Raw genomic sequence first — 25,266 nt, forward strand, 5'->3', positions numbered from 1 at the left:
CACAGGATTATTATACCGATAGTATGTATTCACTATACCTGTGTATAATGCTCATTCTTATTTTTCCCTCAAAAATTTGGGCAAAAGTGTCCATTATACATAGCAAAATATGGTATTATTTGAGGATGATATGTTAGTCATTGACTAATAGAAGACAACTAACAGAATCTTAGGGTTTTTTAAAAGAATTTATTTATTTTTAGAGAGAGGGGAAGGGAAGGAGAAAGAGAGGGAGAGAAACATCAGTGTGTGATTGCCTCTTGTGTGCCCCCTACTGGGGACCTGGCCCACAACTCACTCATGTGCCCTGACTGGGAATCAAACCGACGACCCTTTGGTTCACAGGCCGGGGCTCAATCCACTGAGCCACACCAGCCAGAGCTGGGTTTTTTGTTGTTGTTGTTGTTTGCTTGTTTGTTTGTTTGTTTGGTTGGTTGTTTGGTTGGTTGATTTCTAGGAGGTAGAGAATTTTTACACAATTTCAGTGATGATTCTGGGGTTATAATCTGATAAATAAAAAGATAACATTTTTAATAAACAAGTATTCAAATTCACTTATAGGACTGAAGAAAGAATTGACTATTGTAACTTTATGCCAAAATGTACTTTTAACTTACAATAAACTTCCTAAGTTTACAACATATTCACATATTCAGAACGTGCTATATCTTAAGCAGCTTTGTGTCAATTAAAACGATATGATCTAGGAAATTACTAGACCGCCTAAAATGGTGCTGTTGGTTATGGAAATATATGTAGCTTGTAAAGAGCTTGAATAAAATAGAGTGTACAGATGGAAAGGGCAGTGTTTCTGAATTGTTATTTTCCCCCTTTTTTGGGTGGGGACTATTGCATACATACAGAAAATAACACAGATTGTAAATGTACTGTTTAGTGAATTATCACCAATTGAAAAACCTGTTAGCTTAACTCTGGCTGCTATAACAAAAATACGTTAGATGGGGTGGCTTAAACAGTAGAAATTTATTTCTCACAGTTCTGGAGGCTGGAAAGTTCAAGGTCAAGGTACTAGCCCATTGGTTTCCGTCTACGGCCCCTCTCCCTGGTTGGTAGAGGCTGCCTTTGTACTATATCCTCACATGGTGGAGAACAAGGTCATCTTTGTCTCTCCGTAGGGCACTAGTCCACTATGGGGGCTCCGCCACCACCCAGGTTATTAAACAAACTCTGCTCCCTATGCAGAGGCCTCTCCTGCTGCTCTTGCTCCGTGTCCTTCCCACCCTCCCAGAGGTTGTCACTGTCCTGGTTCTAACCTGGAGAGTCTTTGACTTGCTGTGGAGTCACACAGGATACACTTTTCTACCTGACTTTCTTTATGCCTAGTATTTTTCATCTGGTGTATAACTAGGATGTGTTCATTTCATTGTTGCACAGTCTTCTGTTACACACATATATGTATCACAATGTATTACTCATTAGCTCCACTGCCAAAGAAAATGTCAGGTTTTGTCCCGTTTGGGGCTGTTTCAGAGTTGTTGTTTCTCTTGGTGAACAGGTACACTCCTCCTGTTAACATAAGCCCGCGAGTGGGCTTGTTGGCAGGTGTGTGTCTTCCGTCTGTCACCCAGTGGTGCAGACTCACATCAATTGCTTCCAAGATGCGCACGTGCAATGGCTGTTGATCCCCTACCACAGTAGCTCCCTTGTGATTGCACTTTCACTCACTTCAGTAACCTGTGGTCCAGACGTATTAAAAATACCAGAAATGAGCAATTCGTATGTTTTAAACTGTGTGCGGTTCTCCTTAGTGTGACGAAATCTCGTGCCGCCCTGCTCCGTTCCACCCGGGGCCCGTGAGCCATCCCTTTGTTGGGTTGTCTGCAGTGCATGGCCGCGCCTGCCCGTTGGTCACTTAGGAGCTGTCTTGGTTATCAGTTCGACTGTTGCAGAGTCGAAGTGCTTGTTTTTTTCACGTCACCCTTATTTTACATAATAATGCCACATCACATAACTATCATTACAGGGCGTGGTTACAATTATATTCTATTTTGTTATTACTGTTATTAATCCCTTACCGTGCCTAATTTATAAAGTAAACTTTACCATTGGTATGTATATATGGGCAAAACCATAGTAATAGAGGGTTCGGTATACCCCCAGTTTCAGGCATCCACTGGGGGTCCTGGAACACGTCCTGCAGAAAAGGAGGATCACCGTGTTTATACGTCTGCCAGCGGACAGGTATTGGGGCCACAGTCATAACTAAAACCACAGTATTTTGAATTTAAATGTCCAAGACTAATTAATAAATTAAGTGTAAGTAGGTAGACATTTGGCTAATTACGTTCATATCCTTAAAAGTTTATTTACTCAAGGTTGGGCAGATTGCTTTTTGGCCGTCTTTTTGTTGGGAAAATGGATGTTCCCTGCCTGTTAGAGTCCATTAATCTTCGTTTATATATAGTCATCTGGGACCGGGTGCTTCAGGCAGGAACTGGGGTGTGCCAAGGAGGGTGGGTGTGGCCGTGGCCTGCGCAGGTAGAGGGGAAGGCTGGAGGCAGAGTGAGAGGCTGTGGGTGGGCAGGTCTGGCGGGCAGGGGGCCAGGGCGTGGCACAGAGGGAAGAATGGAATGACTGCATCTTGGTTCTGGCAATCGTCTGCCAGCCCTGAAAGCTTCTTGGTGGTGGTTTTGTTTTCTTTGTTTTAAAGGAGGTGTGATTCACATACCATGAAATTCACCCTTTCAAAGTGTATAATTTAGTGGTTTTTAGTGTATTCACAAGGTTATACAACCATCACCACTAATTCCTGAACGTTTCCGTCACCCGAAAGACAAACCGTGTACCCTTTAGTAGTCATGCCCAAGTCCCTCTGCCCTCGTTCACATCCTCTCAACACCCACTAGTCTACGTTCTGTCTACAGACTCGCCTGCTGGAGTGTCTCTCATGAACGTGGTCACACACTGTAAGCTTCTTAGCATGATAAGGCTTAGTTATCTGTGTTATACTGTGAATCAGTACGTTATTCGTTTTTATGGCTGACTAGTCCATTGTCTGGATGTAGCACATCTTCTTTATTCATTACTTAGCTGATGGACGTGGGGTTATTTCCACGTCTGGCTATTGTGAATAACGCTGCTGTGCACATTCATTACAAATTTTCGTGTAGAGTATTTTCAGTTGTCTTAGGTAAATACAGTATCTAAAAGTGAAAATGCTAAAGTGTTTGGTTTTTTTCAGGAGCATTCTCCAAATGGATAGCCCGTAGTGGAATATTCATAGTTCCAGTGGCCAGGTTCCTGTTCCGTTTTGGTTGCTTTGGGCATTCACATTGCCATTTTTAATTCTCCCTTGGAGTGGGGCAGGGAAGTGCAGTTATTTGACGAGATGCCTCAGGGCGCTCGCTGCCCCACACATGGGTCAGTCTTCGTTATTTGGGCTTTGAGCATATCCAGCATTTGCAGTTAGCGCTCGAACAGCTAATTTTCTTCTTTTCACTCCTTACAGCACAGGTGGCAAAGGCCTGCAGGCCTCCACCTTCTTTTATCCGGCCTGGCACCTTGTTTCTACCCAGCCGCCAAGCTCCTCGCCCCTAGTTAATTAGTGGTTGCATTTATACAGTCCTGAAATTACATTTGGCCCTTTGAAGGCAGCCTCTTGGCTGATATGGCCCCCGGTGAAAATGAGTTTGACACCCCTGCTCCAGGGTTTGGTGACGCTGGGTGTTGGCCAGAGGGGCAAAGGAGAGGCAGATTCCAAGGCCACTCAGAGGTGAGAAGAATGGTCACACCCTGAACAGAAATAAAGCATGTGGAAAGGGAAGGCGTTTGGGGAGAAGGAGATGAGGAAACTTTCGAAAGGTGGCAGCCGGAACTTTTAGTGACCATTAGAGATAAAAGACTGGAGTTTAGCAGAAAACCAGGAGGTTTTTTGTTGTCATTTTTTATACTTTTTGTTCTACCACTTAGCTAGTTATTCCATAGCTTTCTCTATTTCATAGCCTGTGTCTTTTGCACAAAATACCCACCTCTACCTATCGCCAATAATTTCCAAAAGCAGCTGTATCAGTTAGGATTAGATTCAGCTGTGAGTGACAGAATATCAGTCATAACAGTAGCTTAAATGAGTTGATTTCCCTCTAAGAATGAAGTCTGAGTCACTCAGACTTTCTTAGGTTGGTGCCATGAACATCAGGGACCTGGGCCCTTTCAGTCCTCAACACATGACTTCCACCTCATGGTCCAAGGTGGCTGCTAAGTGTCAGCCGTCACTCTGACTTGCCCACCAATGGGAAAGAAAAAGGGAGGAAAGTGGACATGGCCCTTTCTTTAAGAATACTTCCTGGACGCCCTGGCTGGTATAGCTCAATGGATTGAGTGAGGGAAGCAAAGGGTCACTGGTTCGATTCCTAGTCAGGGCACATGCCTGGGTTGCAGGCCAGGTCCCCAGTGGGGGACACATAAGAGGCAACCACACATTGATGTTTCTCTCCCACTCTTTCTCCTTCCCTTTCCCTTCTAAAAATTTTTTTTTTTAAGAATATTTCCTGGACTTGGCAAGCACTATTTTTGCTTATGTCCAGTTGATTAGAATTTAATCATAGCCTCACTCACACCACAGGGAGGGCTGGGAAGCTCCTCTATTCCAGGCAGCATTGCACGCATTTAAACTCAGCCTGCTCCCGAGGAAAAGGAAGCAAATAGGCATTAGAGACTTCTCAGAAGGAGTCTCTTCATATTCCAGTTTAAGAACCAGATTCCAAATTCTTTCAGGTTATAGAACTTATTTCTCCAAATCTTAATTGTCCTTACAATAATAAAATATAATAAATAGCCCCAACTGTTGTGGCTCAGTGGATCAAGGGCCTGCCTGTAAACCGAAAGGTTGCTGGTTGGATTCCCAGTCCGGGCACATGCCTGGGCTGTGGGCCACGTCCCCAGTTGGGGGGGTGCTAGAGGTAGCCAATTCCTGTATCTCTCACACATCAGTGTTTCTCTCCCTCTCTTTCTCCCCACCTTCTCCTGTCTCTAAAAATAAATAAATAAAATCTTTAAAACATACCCTAAATAATAAAAATGTGCACTTCTGTTTTTATCTCGTTTAAATGACACATGGAATGAAGAGTAATAGCTCAGGCGTGTACCGTGGAGTCAGTGTCCGAAGTTTGAGTACAAGAGCTAGAAAAGTTTGAATTCGAAAGCTAGAAAAGTTACAGAGCAATAACAGCCGTGTGTTTCCTGGGCCGGCTGGGATGCAGTTTTTCTGCATGAGTTGTTCTAAATCTCGTTACATGTAAACACAAGATTTATGGGGGCAGAAGTCGGATGCCTCCTGTCTGAAAGCACCAGTGTTTCTGTAGCCTTCTCTTAGGAAGAAGACTGTGTTTTGATCTTACTTATTTCTGCATTCTCTCCCTTCTTTTAAGTGTGGTTGATCATTTTCTCCTCTCTGGGTCACATCCAGCTTTGTCCATTGTACATGCAGCTCACAGTGCACTTGACACCTGAACTGTCAGTGAGCTGTTAACAACACAGGAACTTGTCTCTCTTGAACTCTTCCCATTCTGTATGTTTCCTGGTAAGGACTTCAGATAGAGCCGTGTGCTTCTCACTTGTTTAAAAGTGCACGTGTCTATTGTCCTCATGCTCTAAAACATAATCTCTGTGAGAGCACTGCGAAACCCCCATGCCTCATCAGCTGGGAGAGCGGACGGGTTGTTGAATGAAGACTACGTACCTTGCTCTGGCTGGTGTGGCTCAGGGGACTGAGTGCCAGCCTGCAAACCAAAGTGGCACCAGTGCGATTCCCGGTCAGGGTGCACGTTTGGGTTGCGGGCCAGGCCCCTGGTTGGGGATGAGCGGGAGGCAGTTGATCAGTGTTTCCCCTGCACATCGGTGTTTCTCTCCCTCTCTTCCTTCCTCCCTTCCCCTTTCTCTAAGACAAATAAATAAAGCTTTAATAAAACAAACAAAAAAAAACACGTACCCTGCTCTGGCTAGTGATTTTGAAGGACGAGAAGGTGGTAGGGAAACAGGTAAAGGCATTAAAAATGTAAAACTCTAGAACTCTTCCCACAAGAAGAAATAATCTCAGTACATTGAATTGAAATCGCTTGGAGAGAAGCCAGTTGTGTGTTATAATGTCGGCCATCTTCCAGAACCTCCGATTGGCTTGCACTGCCCGATGCAGAGTCTTTCGGCAGGACAGAGCATAGAGTTGGACTCATCTTAGAGAACCTGGGAAGCTCAAGGCGCTTCCCAGCACTGCTCAAGGCCCTCCCCTTTCAGTGTATTTTCCCCGTTTTTCTTGTAAGTAGAAGTTTCTAATTGTATAATCACTTATTTTGGCTGCCTTGATAACCTTCAAACAAATACAAGGGAGGCCTTTTAATACACTAGGTGGTCCGAGGGAGTTTAAAGGCACCCAAAGGGTGCATCTGTGTTAGGTTGCCGGGGCGTGTAGTCCTGGTCGGGGGTTTCTGGGTGCTGTGGGCTATGCCTTCGTGGCACTTGGCAGCAATGGCAGTTGGGGTAGGAGGCCTGTTGTCTTTGTCTTTGCCTCAACTCTTGGATTACCAGAGATTTTAAGATTTTATTTATTTATTTATTTAGAGAAAATGGAAGGGAAGGAGAAAGACAGGGTGAGAAACATCAGCGTGTGAGAGAAAATCAATTGGTTTCCTTCAGCCCGTGCCCTGAGTGGGAGTGGAACCTGAACCCAGGCAGGTGCTCTGACCAGGAGTCGAACCAGCGACCTTTTGCTTTGCAGGATGACACCCAACCCACTGAGCCATTCTGGTCAGGGCACCACTGCGTATTTTTAATAGAGGTTGAAGGTTGATAATTCTGTGTTATTTCCATGTGAGAATCAGTAGACCTAAAAAGATTGGGGACCCAACCTCCTGTCCGGTGGGCCTTTGCTGACTCTAAGCTCCTGGCAGAGTGGCATTGAGTCTATAGCTTTTTGCTTAAGAAGAAAAGAGCTGGAGGGGGGCAGGTTCCTTCCCAAAATGGTGGTTGACCAGTGTGTTCCGAAGTCTGGTGGCTCTGTGTTTTACTCATCTTCTCAGGGTACTGTTTCTGTAGAAAGGGTGTCAGCGGGATCCTCTGAAATGTCTGAGCAAGGCCATCGAAGCTAGAGAGGCTAATAGAGACAGCCTTTAAGAGAGCTACAGCTCTGGGGTGGGAGGTTGTTGATAAAGAGCCGGTGGATACAATCTCTGTTCAATGGCGAGGCCGGAAGAATAGCTGCAGTGCCTTGGGGGTGCCTGGTGAGCACTCCGCAGCGTTTGTGGGGGGCTCAGCAGTGTGGCCTGTGCAGTGTGTTAGGACTTGTGGGCGTCATCTGCTCTCTTGGCTGTTCCTGCCACCTCCCCCTATCGGCTCCATGAGAGGAAAAAAAAGAGAAGTGGTTTGCGTTCATTTCTCAGTAAACACAGCAAAATAAGAAGCTTTACATTTTCCACACTGATTTTAGAAACTGCCCTCCGCTACAGTGGCTTGATTTAGAGACCTAGACAATGAAGCATCCCTATGTGTGGAATTTAGGGTCTACTTTTTCTAGAAGAAAAGAGCCAGGGGAGCTAGAACAGCAGTCATCTGAGAATGTGAGAGTGTCATAGAGCTACAACCCACCCTGTGGGGAAAGTGGTCCTCCTTGCAGCGGAGGGAGCCTGTCTTTCCACTGGGACTAAACACCTCTGCCTGCACGCCCCACAGCTGTTTCAGGGTCAACTGGGAAAACCCTGGGGAAGAATGAGCGATGTCCTGTTTCCGTGTTCTGCTTTATGAGAACTTTGATTTCATTACTGTGTGACTGAAAGCAACCGAGAAGGAAAAATAAAATTAAATGGAGGTTACAGAGACCTGAACTCTGCAGGGAATTCTGAGGGTTATCCGTAAGGTATGTTCACGTGCCAGCTTCTACTCCCACTAAGAATCAGACCATGTCTTTGTTGGGAAATGAATTTTTGATTGGCAAGGGAAATCTTGACTGAGGTCCTTGTAATCATTGAATTAAACATCGCTCAAAACATAGTTAACAAACTGAAAGTTTCAAAAATATTTGCATTTTAGTGGTTCACAGCGGTTCAGTTGTTCCAAGTGCTAGTGCCTGGAGCCCGTAAATCATTTCTCCGTAGGAAGCTGTGTGTGGCGTTGGGACTGGCTGAGGGCCCTCCTGCCTGGGAGTCTCCGCAGTCTCTGTGGCAGAGCCCCGGCTTCTCAGGAGAGAGAAGACTCAGCTCTTTGGATTATTCAGTTATCTGCTTACTCGTTTATTTATGTTTTGCTTGTATTTTGCTTCTTTGTTTTGTTTTGAATGTTTTTTTCTTTTTTTAAACATTTTTTATTGTTATTCAAGCACAGTTTTCTGCCTCCCCCCCCCCCTCTTTTGTTTTTGACTCGGGTGATTCTTGGAACGGGAGAATCCCATGCATCCCTGAGCAGTCTGTTTTCCCAAAGTCTGGGCCTCAGCCGATGAAATTAACCAACCCTGCAGGTCACTGATATTCTGTGATTATGATAAGAGGCCTTTGCTAGAGGAACTGGAATCTTACTTTAAATACACAGAGGCCTGGAAGGGAGTGGTGGTGGAGTGGGTGGAATAGACTCTCAGCAGCGGATGCCTTCAGAATAATCAGGTCGCTGTATGTCAGAGCCTGGTCTAGAGTGGATTGTGTTCCTGGAGCAGAGTTCAGTTTGAGACTCTCACTTTGGTCAGCTCTGGGCCTGCTGGGTGGGGCTCCATGAAACACAGGCCAGCTGTATTTTTCTTTTAAGATTTTATTTATTTTTTTTGAGTGAGGGGAAGACGGGGAGAGAAACATGAATCAGCTGCCTCTTGCATACCCCCAACTGGGGACCTGGCTCACAACCCAGGCATGTGCCCTGACTGGGGGGAATCAAACCAGTGACCCTTTGGTTTGCAGGCCAGCCCTCAATCCACTGAGCCACACCAGCCAGAGCCAGACCAGTCATATTGCTTCAAGAGAGCACAAATAAGGTTTTAGCAAGATGCCAGTTGTACCCTCTTAGAGTATAGATAAACTGGTCAGTGAAAAATGCTAAGGAGGATTTTAGAAAATGTTTTTGCTCTATTTTCCATCTGGACAAGAAAAGATATCTCAAGGTAAGTAGCAGTCCAAGAAGGCAGTATCTTGCCCGTCCACCTTAGGTTGGACCCTGAAGTAGGGTTCTGTTTCCAGCAGAGATCCCATTAGGGCCTCATGTCCTAGCTGCTTAGAGGACAGCTCGGATCCTGTTGGGTGGAGGTCCAGGCTGAGTGGAGGGTGCAGGTGTCCGTGGACAGGGCTACAGAGTTGTCCGGGAGCGCCCCGTGTGCTTCCTGCAGGGTTTCTGGCCTCTTCGTCCCCCCTCCCTCTTTCTCCTCCTTTCCTCTTTCTCATTTTGGATTTCGCCTTTGGGAATACTGAGTTTTACGAAATGTTTGAAATGTGGCATATCCTCGCCCCGGAAATAATGAGCCTGGTTGCATCGCAAAAGTTTTCTATTAAAACTACTCTTTTATCCTAAGAGGAATGACACATCTGTTTTAAGCCTGCTGATTTGTTCCTGTTTATTTTTTACTGTCACAATTGTTGAAACTCTCGGTAGCAGCTAGTTATTAGCTGCGTGCGGCACAGCACCTGAAATAATTGTAGGTGCTTTAAGAACATAAAGACCGCCTTGAGCAGGCCAGTTTAGGGGCTGACAAAGCTATCAAGAAGCAAAGTCTTTTTTTTTTTTTTAAGATTTTATTTATTTACTTTTAGAGAGAGGTGAAGGAAGGGAGAAAGAAAGGGAGAGAAATATCGATGAGAAAAAGAAACATCGATTGATTGCCTCCCATATGTACCCTGATTGGACCCAACCTGCAACCTAGGCATGCACCTTGACCTGTGACCTTTTGCTTTGTGGGTCAGTGCCCAACCAACTGAGCCACACCGGTCAGGGCAAAAAGCTAGGTTTCTTTTATGGTAGTCTCTAAAAACTCCCTATGGGTCCAGTGCTTGTGAACTTCTTTAGAGTTTACATTGTGCATTTATCAGAAGCCACCTCTTTGGTGAGGCAAGTATCACAAGTTGGCTGGCTCCCTGGAAGTTTAAAAATAAAGCAAAACAAAAAAGCAACGTGGTGAAAAGCAAACTTGACTGGCAGCCCTCTGTGTGCCGCTGACAAGCTCTGCGGTCTTCGGCAGGTTGTGCCGGGTGTCGCAGCGAAATTGTCCCGTGCGGAAGTGGGTTTTATGTACGTCCTCCTTGTGAGCATTGAGTGAGAAGACATTTGTGAAAAATGCCTTTGTAAACTGTAATTGCTTTGTGAATAAAGATTACTATCTTTGATAAACAGTACCAGTTCTCAGCCACCAGTAACCTGATTCTCCCATCCTGTGTTTGGAAGAAGCACAAACCTACGAGGAGGGATTGCTGATTTTTCAGTGTGAGTTGTATTCACAAGGCTCACATACTTTCCCCTGTCTTGGTGCGTGCGTGCGCACACGCGTGCTCTCTCTCTCCTCCCCTTCCCCTCTGCCCTCCACCCCCACGCTTTAACAAGATGATCTGTTATGTCACGCAGCAGCTATATTCTCAGTACAGAATTTAACTGTGACTGTGCTCGTGTTGGAAATATTTAACAGATGCAAAGCTCCAGGCCAGAAGTGTTGTGTCCATTTTCTCTTGTCCTCACCCCCCAGTACCTTAAGAATCCGTGGGCTTGGTTGTGAGCCAGTTTGAGCATAGGGTACAGTCTCAGTTTGCTGACTCAAACGCTTCTCAAGGTTGACGGTCACAAAATGGGTTTATGGAATACCCAAGAGCAGCAGCTGAAAAGGGAAATGGAAATGCGGGGTTGGCTGAACTCAGCAGCCCTCTCACCGGGGTGTGCTCCTCTCGGGGGTCCCCGAGGTGGAGAGGAAGGCCTTGCTTTGCTCTCAGGAGGACATTATCTCTAGATTTTGCAGCTTCACCTTGGGACCTTGAGATGTGCTTAGGAACACCTGCATGTGACTTGTCAGGTGAGGGCTTTGAGCTTGGGAGGGTTTTAGCAGGTTTTACTCTAATTTAAACCTAATCTTACACTAGTGAGAAAGGAGGTAGGTATCTTTGGATTTACTTTGAAATACATGGTGCCTCTTTAGGAGCTACACCTGGTCCATCAGACTCACGGTCTTTATTGGTACCTTGGCTTTAGTAGCTTAATGAATGGCTCAATAAGTCAAAGGATGAGTAAAAAGTCTAATGTGTGAAGATGGCAGATATATGACAAGTGGACAACCAAAACGTGATGAAGTCATCCTCCCCATTTATTAACCCGACTCCCCACAGGTTGCTCCCCTAGGAGACACTGGCAGCTCTGTGCCCCATGAAGTCCGAAGAAGGGGCATCGCAGGGCCTGGGAGGGGTTAGTGTGCGTCAGAGCCGCGCCTGCTGCGCTGGGCTGCATGTGTGCCGGAGCCGCTGGGGAGGAAAGCACAGGTGAACCCGGCCGGCCGTTCTCGTGTAGTTCTGAGAGGAGGCAGGGTAAACTCACCCCGTATACACTTCAGCCCTGGCCTTTGCCTGGTCTGTATTGTGAATGGGGGGACATGGGATTAAAAAAGAAAAAGAAAGAAGGAAATCATTGCCTTGGTCAAAGTCGGTATGCCGGTGAGCACTTCTGGTGGAGGGGTTTCCCTGCCTTCCACAGAAGGGCACCCAGCGCCTGGACTGCATATTCATGACCCGAGAAGGATAGAGTGCTCCTTGCCTTACAAACTTCTGAATCTGCTGATGCCTCCAAGTGGCGAAATCAGAATTTGCAATGGGCTGCAGCACAGCAGTGCCGTGTTCCGACACAGCGCTCACTGTTGGAATGGCAGCCCATGCACTCTGGGGGCTGGGGGACAATGCGCTGTGACGGCAGCACTCCCTCCAGTGCCACTGTGCACTGTGCACTGTGCGTGTCAGTCTTCCAGGGATGGTCGGATCCATTCAGCCTTTCGTTCACAAGCACTTATTAAGTCCCTTTTCTGTACCAGGTACTACACTTGGTACCGATAATAAAAGGCCAGGAAGACGTGGCCTGGATGCTAAGATCTGGCCCAGCAGTGGACACCTGACACCAAGTGCTACCCTAAAGACGCAGGTTCTGACAGGCAGTGACCGTCCCCCGTGAGAGTGTAGTCTTTCCCTAGGATGCGAGGTGAAACGGTGCCACTGACAAGCAGGCGAGACGGAGCGAGGGGCTGTCGGACCCTGCCTGGGCCTTGTCTAGCACAGCAGTCGGAGTGCGTTCACTGAGCCTTCACTGCATCCCCGTAATTTACTTAATCGTCATAAGCACCTTAAGAAGTAGGTACTGTCATCCCTACTTTCCAGACAGGAAACTGAAGTACAAAGAGGTTAAGGACCTTGCTGAAGGTCGTGGAGAGGAGTCAAGATTTAGATTTATGGAAAGAGACCCAGAGTTCATTTTTTAAATCCTTCCTTTAGGATATGTTCATTGATTTTTTAGAGAGAGACAAAGAGAAGGAGAGAAATATCAGTCAGTTGCCTCCTATATATGCGTCCGAGCTGGGGTTGGACCTGCAGCCCAGTATGTGCCCTGGCTGGGACCAGCAGCCTTTCAGGTGTGTGGGACAGCGCTCCAGCCCACCGACCCACCCAGCCAGGGCCAGAGTCCGTGTTTTTAAATCACTTGATATACAACCTCTGAGTGGAAAGATACTGTTTTGAGGGTGAAACTTGGCAGAGTGCCATCCCCTCTGACCCGGCCTGCAGAGCTGTTCTCTTTCTTGGTCGGCCCCCCACCAGTACCAAGCAGGAGTTGGTGAATGGGGCAGGGGGTCCCTTCTCTACGGCCCAGATGGGGACCCGGCCCTGCCTTTCACCAGCTGGGTGATCTTGCCTCTCTGGCATGTTTCCTCATCTGTAAAGTGGAGATAATGTTACTTCCTGGAATCATTTAGGGGATTAAATACAACAGTATTTGTGTACTTAACAGTTTCTGGCTCTGAGTAAGCACATAATAAATATTAGCAAATATTTATTATTATTGTCCTCCAGCTTGAGACTCAGCTGGAGTCAACAATTTTTCAGAGACCAGATTCTAGGACCCAGGTAGGCAGACGGTTTTCCTTTGGTTTTGACAAGACAATAATTTTATCCTGTATATTTTTCTTGCCTCTTTTGGTGTGAAAAGCAGAGCGGTAAAGCATTATTTGACAGATGTATGGATTCAAGCAAGACACTGAGGTCCAATTGCAAAGGAAAGCCTTGTAGAACTTGGAGCCCTGTCTGAGGAGACACAGAGGGCCCTGGCGGGCGGTCACTGAGCAGCGCAGGGGCTAGTGCCAGTCCCATCTTCGGTTAGTGCGCTCACACGTGTGGGGCGGCCCTGTCAGTTGGCAAAGGTCTTTTTTCCTCAGCTTTAACACGTATCTGCGGATTAGTGTTTATTGAACAAAACTTACCTTTTCTTGATGTGAAGTAGATTTCGTGACTTGTCCAAAATGCAAAGGAGTCTGTAGGTACCAGCTGGCCGAGCCCCTCTCCCCTGTTCCCGTGCCAGACTTCCCCAGACTACTCATTTCCCGGTGGTTGGTTCTCAGATCTTGTGGCGGCTCGCTCTGTAGGCTCCAAGCCAGGGTGATGCTGCAGCCGCTGCTGCCAGCCATTTGGTTTCCTGATGTAAGGATGTGACCTGCTGGGAAGCTTTCACCGTCCTCCTTTCTTTGTGTCTTTCGTGTTGTACCTCCATCTCCTGGTGCTTGTGCCACACAGCCAGTGTTCCAAAGCAAGTCCCCAGGCACCAGAGTTACCGGCCCTCACCCCTCTCCCAGGAGTCCGAGTTAGCCCTGCAAGAGAAGACCATTACGAGGCCCGCTGGGCTCCTGTGCCGCAGAAGGAAGGGTTTGCTTCTGGGGGTGTGCTGGCTCCTGAGCCGGGCAGGGGACTCGCAGGGGGCTCGTCCTGAGAGCACACTGCCTGAGCTCTGGAGGAGTGGACTGGGCCTCCCCTGCCCAAGGACAGCGCCCTGCCCGCAGGAGTCAAGGCTGAAGACTGATGCCACCTTCTCCCACTCCCTTTCCCTAAGCTTATGCTTGCTCTGCCACACCACCCCAAGTTCGTGGCTTAAAACAGCCACTGACTTCTGTCGATGAATAAGCTCACCCTTTGTAAATGTTTCAGCTTGGGGACTGGAAAGGCTGTCTGGGCCTTCCCGTCTCTCCATTCCTCTGAGGGTTGATGTTGATGACTTCTGTCTTTGTCTCCACAGGGAGCTCTGATGATCCGTGACAAAGAGGTCACCCTCGAGTATGTACCGAGCCCAGATTTTTGGTACTGCAAACGGGTGAGTGCCAGGAGTTCTTTTTCTCCAAAGTAAGGATCTGGCATTGAAGCTACTTCATGTCTCCAGGAATGCTGCCTGGCAGAGGGCTTTGCCGGGGCAAGGCTCTTCTTCCTTGGTCCTTTCAGATGAACTAGAGGTCAGGGCAAGGTCACCTGGAGTTCCTGTTCGCCAGCTGCCACCTGTAGCCATAGTGGGCTCTGGGCCTGCAGTTAGAAACACTTTTGGGAGCTACTAGTCACTTGACTTTTAGCCTCTCCCCAGCTGCCCTTCTGGGGGTGACCCAGGGGAGTTAGTGTTTGCAAAGGTGCGTTTGGAGAGGCTGGTGCTGTGTGAGGTGTATGTTTTGGGATATTCAGGAGTTTCTAGATATAGAACTTCAGGTCCCATGGCATTTTACCTGTTCAACTCATATTCCTGTGGAATAGTGTATTAAAAGATTTAGGCTGTACTCTCTCTCTCTTTTTTTTTTTTTAGATTTTATTTATTTATTTATCTATTTATTTAGAGAGAGTGGAAAGGAGGGAGAAAGAGCGAGAGAAACATCTCACAGGTGTGCATCTTGCAGGTGCGCCCCCTACTGGGGAATCTGACCTGCAACCCAGGGTTGTGCCCCAGAATGGGAATGGGATGGGCCATCCTTTGGTCCGTCCACTGAGCCGCACCAGCCAGGGCTGGGCTGTACTCTTATTAGAAGTCCATTTTGATTGCAGTTGAGCATGAAAATATAATTCGTTATTTTTCATTGCTGCTACTTAGTTTCAAAAATAATTATGCAAAATTTAATAAAGTTTCTGAACCATGTTTAGAACTTAAGTCAGTAAAAACTTTAGCTTGACCTTTATTAATCTCAGTAAGGTACAGTTTAGATAGCTTGGTTGTCATTAACCGAAGTACTCATATTTCATGGATATATTACCTTAAGGTGTCAATGTAGGAAAACATTTAACTTTTTTTTAAGGTTTTATTCATTTATATTTAGAGGGGAAGGAAGAGAGAATGACAGGGTGATACATGATGTCAGAATTACACTGCTGTTGCCAAGGCTGTTGCTTGAAAGGACAGAATGGCTTGGTTACATTGTCCCCTTAAAATGACAGGCCACCTGCTTAGCTGTCTCTGGCTACTCTTTCATTTTTGTGTTTTGGGGGGCCAAGTGTTGAAGTGCCAAACCTGTGCACGTGACCTCGGGCCTGACGTGGAACTCGCTGGCTTTCCAAACGCTCTCACAGCGCCAGCATTCACAACAGCCAGCGCGTGGAGGCGGCCCATGTGCGTGGCTGGTGGGCGGGTGGGTGGCCAACGAAAGGTGGTATTGAGACGCAGTGGGGTGCTGTTGGGAGAGAGAAAGAAATGAAGTGCTGGTTGGTATACACTGCAACACAGAGGAACCCAGAGAAAACTGTGCCAGACACAGAAGGTCGTACGTCACAGTTTCATGGGAGCGCGGTGAGAGGGGGAACTGACTCTGCGTGGCCTGTTTTGGGATGATAAAACTCTCAACTAAAGTTAGCTTGTGGCGATGGCTGCACTGTACATGTACTAGAAATCACTGAATTGGATACTCAAACCAGAGAATTCTGTGGTATTTAAATTGTACCTTAAATTGAGGTTTGGATCCTGGCTCCGCCACTGACAGCTCTGCCGTAATAACAGATATCCCCCAAACCCTAGTGACTTAAATGCAGACATATCCTCCACTCACAGTACCTGTCGGGGGCTGTGAGTCATTGCTAACAGTTCCGCTCCGTGGCCTTTGTTCTGGGGCCCAGGGGGAAGGAGCATCCTGGTGTGGGACTGGTGTTCTGTGTGAGGGGAAGTACAGGAGGCTTATTCCCAAAAGCAGTGGCTCTTGAAGCCTCTTCCAGGCCTTTGTAGGTCGCATTCACTCACACTCCATTGGCCAAATGAAGCAAGACACATGGCCAAGGTGGAGAGTGGAGAAGGGAAGTGCACTCACACGTAGGGAGGCGGCACAGTCACTTGGTAATGGGCAGGGTTGTGTGTGTGAGCCGGTTACCGAGAAGGGAGCAGTGGAATGATCGACTGCAATGAGCTCACTTAACTTACTTAACCTCTGCAGGCCTCATTTTCATCATCTACAGGGTGGAGGGGTGATACCTATCTGCATCAATAAGTGATGACACGTAGGCCAGGAACATGGCACGTGCTGTTTAATCATGAACTGCCACTATTAATGTTCTCTCCTCTCCTCCGTCTGGTGGACCCTTACTCACCCTGCAAAGCCCTACTCAAATAGCACCCTCTTTGTGGGTCCTGCTGTTTGGTTTCCTGCCCGTCAACTCCCTGCCCTCATGGCACTTGGAAGCTCAGCAGGAAAACCTCAGGGGCTTTGAGTTTGGGCATCGTGCTTGCTCAGAGGCTCAGACAAGAAGAATTACATTCACATTGCAATGTGTTTCTTCCCTTGTTTCCGGCTAGTGAACATTTCTTTTCCTTGAACATCCTCAGAATAAGCTGCCAGAGGCACGACCAATACATCTTAACAGTCTAGTTTTCTTCATTAAGCTTATTTCCTATGGAAATCATTGTCCAGGGCAGGGACATTGGGGGCTGCCCCAAAGTCTAGACTCCCTGTCAGAAGGCAGCTCTCAAACGGCAGCTTTCCAGTTCCGTCTGCCAGCTCTGTCTGAGGCTTTAGGGCGAGCTGGGATCTGGCCCATTTCTTTCACTTTTGGCAGGTGTTACTGTGTAGGGTATACATAAGGTTTCTAAAAATATTTTCTGTCCAACTGAATTCTTCCTCCTCCTCTTGCAGTGTAAGGCCAGTAGTGGGGGACACCGGTCTTCGTGCTCGTTCTGCAAGTGCCCAAGGGAAGGTAAGTGGTGGTGGAGGTGACAGTTTTTATTTTGTGTGCTGAGCAAAACAAATTCCTTGCTTTCCTCAGCCTTCGATGACTAAAAGTTGATCTGTAAAGGTCTCCAAGGTGCACTGTGATATCAAACCTCATGTGGACTGTGAGTGAAGGACCTGGGGTCACAGAGTCCCACCGGGGGAGGGATGGGACTACGCACGACCATAAAAGACAGCTCTGTGCAGGACCCAGGTAGCCTTCCGAGCAGCCTAACTGCTCCACAGTTGGAACGGAGGACGCCTGGGAAGAGCTTCTTAGCGGGGCTTTGGCTTATAGCGTAGATTCTTTTCTCTGCAGAGGCTGTGAGGCAAGTATTGTGAGCCTCTGTGGGAAGGGCACGCTCTAGAGACCAAACCAACACGTGGGAAGGCGAGTAAATTACTGAGCTTTTTAGCTTGTTGTATGACTTCAGATTAGGCAGAATTATATTTTTCCTCCCAAGAAAGACTGCTTTCTCAGTCTCTTCTTACAAAGGAATAGATGGTGTATTAAACCCCTGGGCCATGCCATCAGGATGGCTGAGACGGCTTTAACCTGCAGATGGAAGGCAGGTGCTCGCTAAGGTGCTGGTCCCTGTTTCTGACCTCTGCGTCGCTCCTCCCATACAGTGTCTCCTTTTGAGCCACATGGCTTCCTGTGAACCCTCTGAGAATGAATTGATTGCAAAAATATGTCCCTAATTAACTGGATAGATTATTCTCCTACAGAAAGAGATTTGCGATGAATCATTTATATTTTGAAGGACATTTGCCCATCGTAAGTATTTGTGTATAAACGAGCTGTATGCAAGCGGGTCTGTTCTTAGCAGAGGGGCCTGTGGTCCTACAGAGTTCGAGACAGCTGCCCTCGCGTCATAACCCTGGAAGAAGCAGGACACCTGGACACGTTTGGGAGGTGTCTTTCACCAGACTTCTACCAAGGGTCATGTTTTTGCTGATTTTTGTCTCCAGATCTGTTCTTATGAGTGGTTATAATCGTCAGGTCCAGCTTCTCATGAAGGATTTCTTATATTTTAAATTTTTATTTTTTATATTGTATGTTTTCCCTGATCATTTATCCCCCCACCTCCGTCCCCTCCCTTTCCTCTCAGTCACCACAGTGCTGTCTGTGTCCATGAAGGATTTCTTCTGTTTAAGTGTTTAGGAAGTGATAGACTACTCACAAAATTAGATTTTTAAAATACTTGGATAGTTTCCTTTTTTTTTTTTTTTTTAATCTTTAGAGGGGAAGGGAATGAGAGAGGGAGAGAAATATCAATGTATGGTTGCCTCTCATGCATCCCCTGCTGGGAACTGGTCTGTGACCCAGGCATGTGCCCTGACTGGGAATTGAGTCATGATCCTTTGGTTTGCAAGCTCTCGCTCAATCCACTGAACGACGCCAGCCAGGGCTGGATAGTTTCTTTTGCGAATCTTGTGCAGTCTCATTAGTTTTGCTTATAGCCTGTTGGGACCTTTTTTGTATGTATTTCTGAGTCTGTTAAAAGCATTCCAGTGTCAGTATTTGGTGTCAGATAAGGAAGGTTGCAGTGGTAGTTTCTTGGCTAAAACCTGCTAGCAGGCCCCGGCTGGTGTAGCTCAGTGGATTGAGCACAGGCTTGCGAGCCAAAGGGTTGCCGGTTTGGTTTCCAGTTGCGGCACATGCCTGGGTTGTGGGCCAGGTCCCCTATGAGGGGGTGCACGGGAAGCAGCCACACATTAATGTTTCTCTCCCTCTCTTTCTCCTTCCCTTCCCCATATCTAATAATAAAATTAATTAATTAATTAATTTAAAAATTTTTACATTAAAAAATGAAAACTTCTGGTGATTTTTTTTTTCTGTTTCTCTAGTGGCAGAGTCCAAGCAAGATTTAGTAAGTTACCCCCAGCCTCAGAAAACATCCATACCCGCACCTTCAGAAAAACCACCCAACCAACCCCCAAAGTCCACTGATAAGGAACCTGAACCCAAGAAGCGGGAAGAAGGACAAGAACCGCGCTTGGGACATCAAAAGAGAGAAGCAGAAAGGTACCTGCCTCCTCGAAGGGAAGGACTCAGCTTCCGAAGAGACCGAGAGAAGGAGCCATGGTCTGGGGAGACACGCCAGGATGGGGAGAGCAAAAGTAAGTGGCTCATCAGGGCACGCATCAGACTGTGACCGCTGCGGTTGGAGCGAGGCGGCCCGCAGGGTGGCCTGGGTCTGGCGCACCCCACGCCCTCACACCGCTTTAATCTGCAGGCCTCGCTGCACTGGTTGGAGGACTCCACCCCCTCCAAATAGCAAGTTCTATTTAGAATAGCAAATAGCAAAGGCAGCAAGGCTTAATTTTAGATTTCTGAGTCTTGGTGAACAAAAGTATGAAGTAGGTATTTGACTAACATTTCATTACAGAAGCAGCCTCGCTAGACCAAGTAGCAACTGCAGTCATCTACAGTAAAAATAAAGAATTAATTAAATTAATGTAAAAAAAGAAAAGAAAAAAGGATAGTCAGGCTCTGAGGACTTCAGAAACAAACCTTTCTCTTCCCTTGCTTCTCTACCATCCGTGCATGGTTTGTTCAGCGATCATGCTCAAACGCATCTACCGGTCCACGCCGCCCGAGGTGATCGTGGAAGTGCTGGAGCCCTACGTCCACCTGACCACTGCCAACGTCCGGATCATCAAGAACAGGACCGGCCCCATGGGCCACACCTATGGCTTCATTGACCTCGACTCCCACGCAGTGAGTTTCCCCCGCCTTGCAGTGGGCTGGGGACAGCTGGCTATGGGAACCTCGAGGAGGTCTGCTGGACACTTCCTTATTCATGGGGTTCTCACGTGCCACCTGGTATCACGACCCCTCCTGTTCTCTCCTCCGGGTTTAGTGTTCGTTCAGGTGAAGCGACTGCCCTTAAACTTAGAATTCTGAGTGGCTTTCCAGATCCACCCCTGTCTGTGGCCTTTATAGTTTCCAGCTGAACATAGAGCTTAGTCACTCGTGAAGAATCTGAGTGCTGACCCTATCAAAAGTTCAGTGAATTTTCTGATTCTCAAACTTGTTTTGCCAACTACGGATGGTTTTCTGTTTGACGGTAATAGGACACTTCCTCTTTTTCCTTGGAGTGTTGCTTTTATAGATTCATGTGGCTTGAGTTTTTAGCTGTGGGGCCCTTGTCTATGGAGGTAATGTGAAGATAGTAACAGAAATCATTGGTACTTAGATTTCGTGCTCAGAAACCACAGGGGACTTTGTAAACTGAATCTGATGTGGGGACAGTTGCAGCCTGAAAGAAAAGGACTTGAATTTCTCAAATTCGTTTCAGAAACTGACCAGAAACAAAAAGCTGATTATGCTGTTTTCTCTTCAGGAACAGAAAAGGGGTGCTTATCACAATAAATAAAATCTTTTCCGATTAAAAGGGAAACTGATGACATCTGCGCCCACTCTGGCCGACCCTTCATTAGGAAACGTTTCTGGCCAGTGTGCCCTTCCTCTCGGAGCTGTGACCAGAACGTATTGTGTAGTAATTTTTTCTTCCGAGAGGTGAAATTGTTGTTCGGGTCTCTCTCAGAGGACACGGCCTTTTGCCTCTTTGGGTTCACGCGTGTCTGGTTCCCCAGGAGGCTCTTCGGGTAGTGAAGATCTTGCAGAACCTGGACCCACCATTCAGCATCGACGGGAAAATGGTAGCCGTCAACCTGGCCACTGGGAAACGAAGGTAAGGCGGGGGGTGTGTCCTTATGCTGCCTCCACGCAGGATTTTTGGAGGAAACTTCTGTTCCTGGCTGGAGAGATGGGACAGTGAGGCACGATGCCTTCCTTTCGTGGATTGAAGTTTGCCTTGTTCTGACTCCAGATTTATTTTATTTTTTCCTTAAATAGTAGTACTTGGTAGGTCTGTAGTTCTTTCCTCCTTGACTGCCTGGTGTCTTTGGGACCCAAGTGACGGTACACTCTTGGATGGGCAGAAAAATCTTGGTGCAACCTTGCTCCTTGGAATGCTAAGAAAATGCTGTCCTGACTTCCTACTAGTCAGGACCTTGTCCACACCCCGTAGCCCTGGGAAGTCTAAGTCCTCTGTACTTTTTCGCCCATCTTGGCCCAGGAGTAGTAACTGGGATGTGCTGCATCAGAGAGGCCAGGTTGCAGGGATGGGAGTGATCTGGCTCTTGCTCCCTCAGTCCGATAGTTTTGTTCCATCGGATGGTTCCGTGGAAGTCCCGCTGCTCCTCCGTTCAGGACTCTGCACCAGCAGGACTGCTTGCTGGGGGTGGTGGTTCCTTTCCCTGCAGAAGGGGGGAAGAGAATTACTTGGCCAATCTGTGGGGTTGGGCACCTCTCAAGTGACTCTTGGTAGCAGGTGCATGTCATATTGTTTTGTTTGTTGCAGGAATGATTCTGGGGACCATTCCGACCACATGCACTACTATCAGGTAGGCTTTGGCAGTTGGAGAGTGAGTGCTCTGCTAAAGTCCTCAGGGGATTGAAAGTGATTATGAATTCTCTCCAGTGGGTGTCTGTTAGGGGTAGTAGCTGTCAGAAGGTCCATTAATTTAACTTGCCTTTCTGTGACAGGGTAAAAAGTATTTCCGAGATAGGAGGGGAGGTGGCAGAAATTCAGACTGGTCTTCAGAGTCAAATCGACCAGGACAACAGTGTGAGTGACCTTTGTTTTATTTTTACTGTGGGTTTTTTGGGGCTCGACTACTCATTAATTGAAATTTTTGTGATAGCGAACTTGGCAAGAGGGGCGCTCTTTCAGAGAGTACCACCTACGGGTTTTGCTCCTATTTGGCCTGGCCAGCCCCGTTCCTGGGCTGTTCTTGGCGAGTCCCAGTGAGGGCTCCGTGGGCAGGGACCGACGCCGCCTCTGGTTCTGTTCCCTCTAGCATCATCAGACTGCTACATATACGACTCTGCTACGGGCTACTATTACGACCCCTTGGCAGGAACATACTATGACCCCAATACCCAGGTGAGTTTTTGTCTTTGTTTACATTGTCAGTGAATCTTTTGAGAAGAGTGCCTATAATTTGTTACTTTGAAGATTTGTCCTCTGGATTCTTTGGTTGCTCATTACATGAAAAGTTGGAAAAGTTGAAGCCTACAGAAACTGAGTGTTTCTGCAATCCAGGCAGCTGCTTTGACTACCTGCTCCTCGTGTCTAATGTGGTGTTTTAAAAAGTCCAGATCTTCTATTGAGTTGTATTTATTCAGGTGGATCTTAAAGGTGGTGACCCTTATATTAACTGTTGCCTCTGGAAAACCAATGCCTTGTGGCATGACAGGTAAGAACAGCGCCCTTGGAAAAAGGGACAGTGAGTCGCCTGGATGTGTCCTGGCCCCTTGAGTGGATTTTTAGGTTGTTTGATGTGGTCTCCTCTTGGATTTGGGGGCGAGAGAGCTGCTCTTTCCCCCAGAAAGGAACGTGCTCCCTAGACCTGGACTCCTGGGAAAGTGAGATATTCTGTAGACTTAACTGTTTCCACCCGTATTGCAGCAAGAAGTCTACGTACCCCAGGAGCCGGGGTCCCCTGAGGAAGAAGAGAGCAAGGAGAAGAAATCAGCTGGTCAAAAGTCAAGCAAGAAGGAAACATCTAAAAGAGATGGCAAGGAGAAAAAAGACCGAGGAGTGACCAGGGTGAGAGGGCTTGGGATCCGCTCTTCTCAACGTGTATTTACAAATGCAGATGAAGGGGTCATGCAGAGGATATATGCGTTTGAGGTGGAAAATTGCCAAAAAAGCAGGCGGCCCCCTTGCCTCTCACCGCGGGCTCACTCTCACAAGCGCAGAAACCACGGGCGTCAGGACAGACGGACTCAGCCCGGACCCCTGCACACAGTGCCTCAGGCCCCTCCCTCCTCAGCGCGGCAGTCCGCACGCACAGGTCCACCGGCCGGTTGTAGCGGGGGCGCCGTTTGGTGTTCTCCATTCACTTTGTATTTGACCCTAAGTATTTTCCCTCATTTCTGTGATATTTCTAAATTGTTATTTTAATGCCTGTCTGGTAAAAATTCATAGTAAAACTGCACTCTGTTTTCTTCATCATTTCGGCATTGCTTATCTCGTCTTTCTAGTCTCTCACGGTCATAATTTATAACACTTAGTATTTTATTTCTCCTTTTAAACCATTTCCTCAGGATTAAATTTCAAGATTAAAACTGATGATCATTTTTATATCTCCTGGCATAAAGTCAAATTATTCTCCAAAGAATTGTATTTCATTTATCCTTTTCACATTAGTGAAAAGGGATGAATGTTATTGATGTTGTCTTTTTTTTTTTCTTTGAATACTGCTTAGTTTGCCTTGAGAGAGAGAAAGCATGTATCTGAGAATTTAGACCTCAGAGTGACATCTGCTTAGTATTTGGCGTCTGCTTTTGCTACTTACTTTTTCTAACCATTTCTCAATCATTTCAAGAATGAGGATATTAATGCCTGTATAGGAGGATTGTAGTAAAGGCTGAAGCAATGTGTATGATGAGCATATCATCTTCCTGACGTATAGTTATCATTCAATATATACTAATTTTGAATCATAGCAACAGCTCTTAACCCAACTTTAATGAGTATCGTATGATAAATACTTGGTTTTTATCAGTTTCAGGAAAATGCTGATGAGGGCACAGCGCCCCTAGAGGACGTCTTTAAGAAGCCCCTGCCTCCCACTGTGAAGAAGGAAGAGAGTCCCCCACCGGTAAGGCCCAGCCACTGCCCCCAGCCTGGGCTGAGCGGAGCCCTGGTCAGAGAGGAGGTTCAGAGGCCCGAGCCTCACTTTGACGTCGGTCCTCAGCTCTCTCGCCTCACAAACGCACATGCGCATGATGAAATTGTCCTCTAACGGGTAAAACTGGAGGGTCAGAGCCAGTTTTCTGTCCTCTCTCCCTCCACCCTGCTCCATTCCCTCCAGACCAGGGAATGCCTAGTTCTTTTTAAGTTACATATAGTCTTGGTCTTGTTGATTCTCTTTTAAATGACCAAGGAACCCATTTTTTTCTGGCCCTGATGTTTCCGGTCTTTGGGGCTCCATAAGACTCTCTTACATGTGGAGTGTATGCTTGGCTGTTGTAAATAATGCTGCTGTGAACATGGGATGCATATAGTCTTTCGAGTTAGTGTTTCAGGTTTCTCCAGATAAATTCCCAGAAGTGGAATCTCTGGGTCATAAGGCAGTTCCATTTTTAGTTTTTTGAGGAACCTTCATACCATTTTCCACAGTGGCTGCACCAGGCTGCATTCCCACCAACAGGGCAATAGGGCTCCCTTTTCTCCACATCCTGGCCAGCACTTGTTTGTGGATTTATTGTTGCCAGCCATTCTGACAGGTGTGAAACGGTATCTCACTGTGGTTTTAATTCGCGTCTCTCTGATGATGAATGACTAGAGCATCTTTTTATGTGTCTATTGGCCATCCCTGTGTCCTCTTTGGAGAAGTGTGTATTCAGGTCCTGGGCCTATTTTTAAATTAGATTGTTTACTTTTGTGGGTGTTGAGTTTTATAAGTTCTCACAAATGTTGGGTAGTAACCCCTTGTCAGATGTGTCAGCAAACGTGTCCCCCATTCGGTTGTTTGTCTTTTCACTTTGTGGGTGGTTTCCCTGGCTGTGCAGATACTTTCTAGTTTGATGTGGTCCCATTTATTTACTTTTTCTTTTGTTTCCCTTGTGTAAGGAGATATGGCAGAAAAAATATTGCTACGAGAAATGTCTTAGATTTTACCGCCCCTGTTTTCTTCTAGGATTTTTATGGTTTTAAATCTAACATATAAGTATTCAATCTATTTTGAATTTATTCTTGTTAATACCTGTTTTTTAGGTACCTAAAGTAATAATCTCAATGTAATCATATGATTCAGATTAAATATAGATGTATAACAGTAGTAATCTGCTTTCTTTTTTTTTTTAATTTTAGTTATTTTTCATTGACCATAGGAAATGACCATGCATCATTACTTAACAGTTTCCTGTAAGCTGTTGATCAGTACTCTTTGCCCCCTCGGCATTATTATTCGATTCATTGTAACACATCAGTGCCGACTGTCTGTCAGCACTGTCCACCTGAGAGCTAGTCTTCAGTTGCACTAATCCCTAGGGGTCACTACGGCCTTCATAAAATTTCTTTCCTTTTCTCCATGTT

At 46.7% G+C, this 25,266-nt stretch overlaps 1 protein-coding gene and 1 pseudogene across 6 annotated transcripts in view; both read left to right on the forward strand.

Moving 5' to 3' along the window:
• RBM6 (RNA binding motif protein 6) overlaps window positions 1-25,266 on the forward strand; it is an 88,708-nt gene that overhangs the window by 56,655 nt on the left and 6,787 nt on the right. For 5 of the 6 annotated variants that reach the window (XM_037128679.2, XM_037128678.2, XM_037128680.2 and 2 more), the window contains 10 exons: window positions 14,221-14,295; window positions 17,072-17,132; window positions 18,998-19,270; window positions 19,711-19,871; window positions 20,750-20,847; window positions 21,520-21,562; window positions 21,705-21,786; window positions 22,019-22,104; window positions 22,630-22,770; window positions 23,732-23,827. In XM_037128679.2, coding sequence (XP_036984574.2) covers window positions 14,221-14,295; window positions 17,072-17,132; window positions 18,998-19,270; window positions 19,711-19,871; window positions 20,750-20,847; window positions 21,520-21,562; window positions 21,705-21,786; window positions 22,019-22,104; window positions 22,630-22,770; window positions 23,732-23,827 — 1,116 coding nt within the window. Of the gene's footprint in view, window positions 1-9,946; window positions 10,402-14,220; window positions 14,296-17,071; window positions 17,133-18,997; window positions 19,271-19,710; window positions 19,872-20,749; window positions 20,848-21,519; window positions 21,563-21,704; window positions 21,787-22,018; window positions 22,105-22,629; window positions 22,771-23,731; window positions 23,828-25,266 lie in introns of those variants that run through there. The other variant, XM_037128682.2, reaches the window with a different exon arrangement.
• On the forward strand, window positions 11,451-11,552 carry LOC119036758 (uncharacterized; annotated as a pseudogene).

Source organism: Artibeus jamaicensis, unplaced genomic scaffold, assembly GCF_021234435.1.
Source record: "Artibeus jamaicensis isolate MK-2021 breed Jamaican fruit bat unplaced genomic scaffold, CSHL_Jam_final contig_519, whole genome shotgun sequence".
Lineage (NCBI taxonomy): Eukaryota > Metazoa > Chordata > Mammalia > Chiroptera > Phyllostomidae > Artibeus > Artibeus jamaicensis.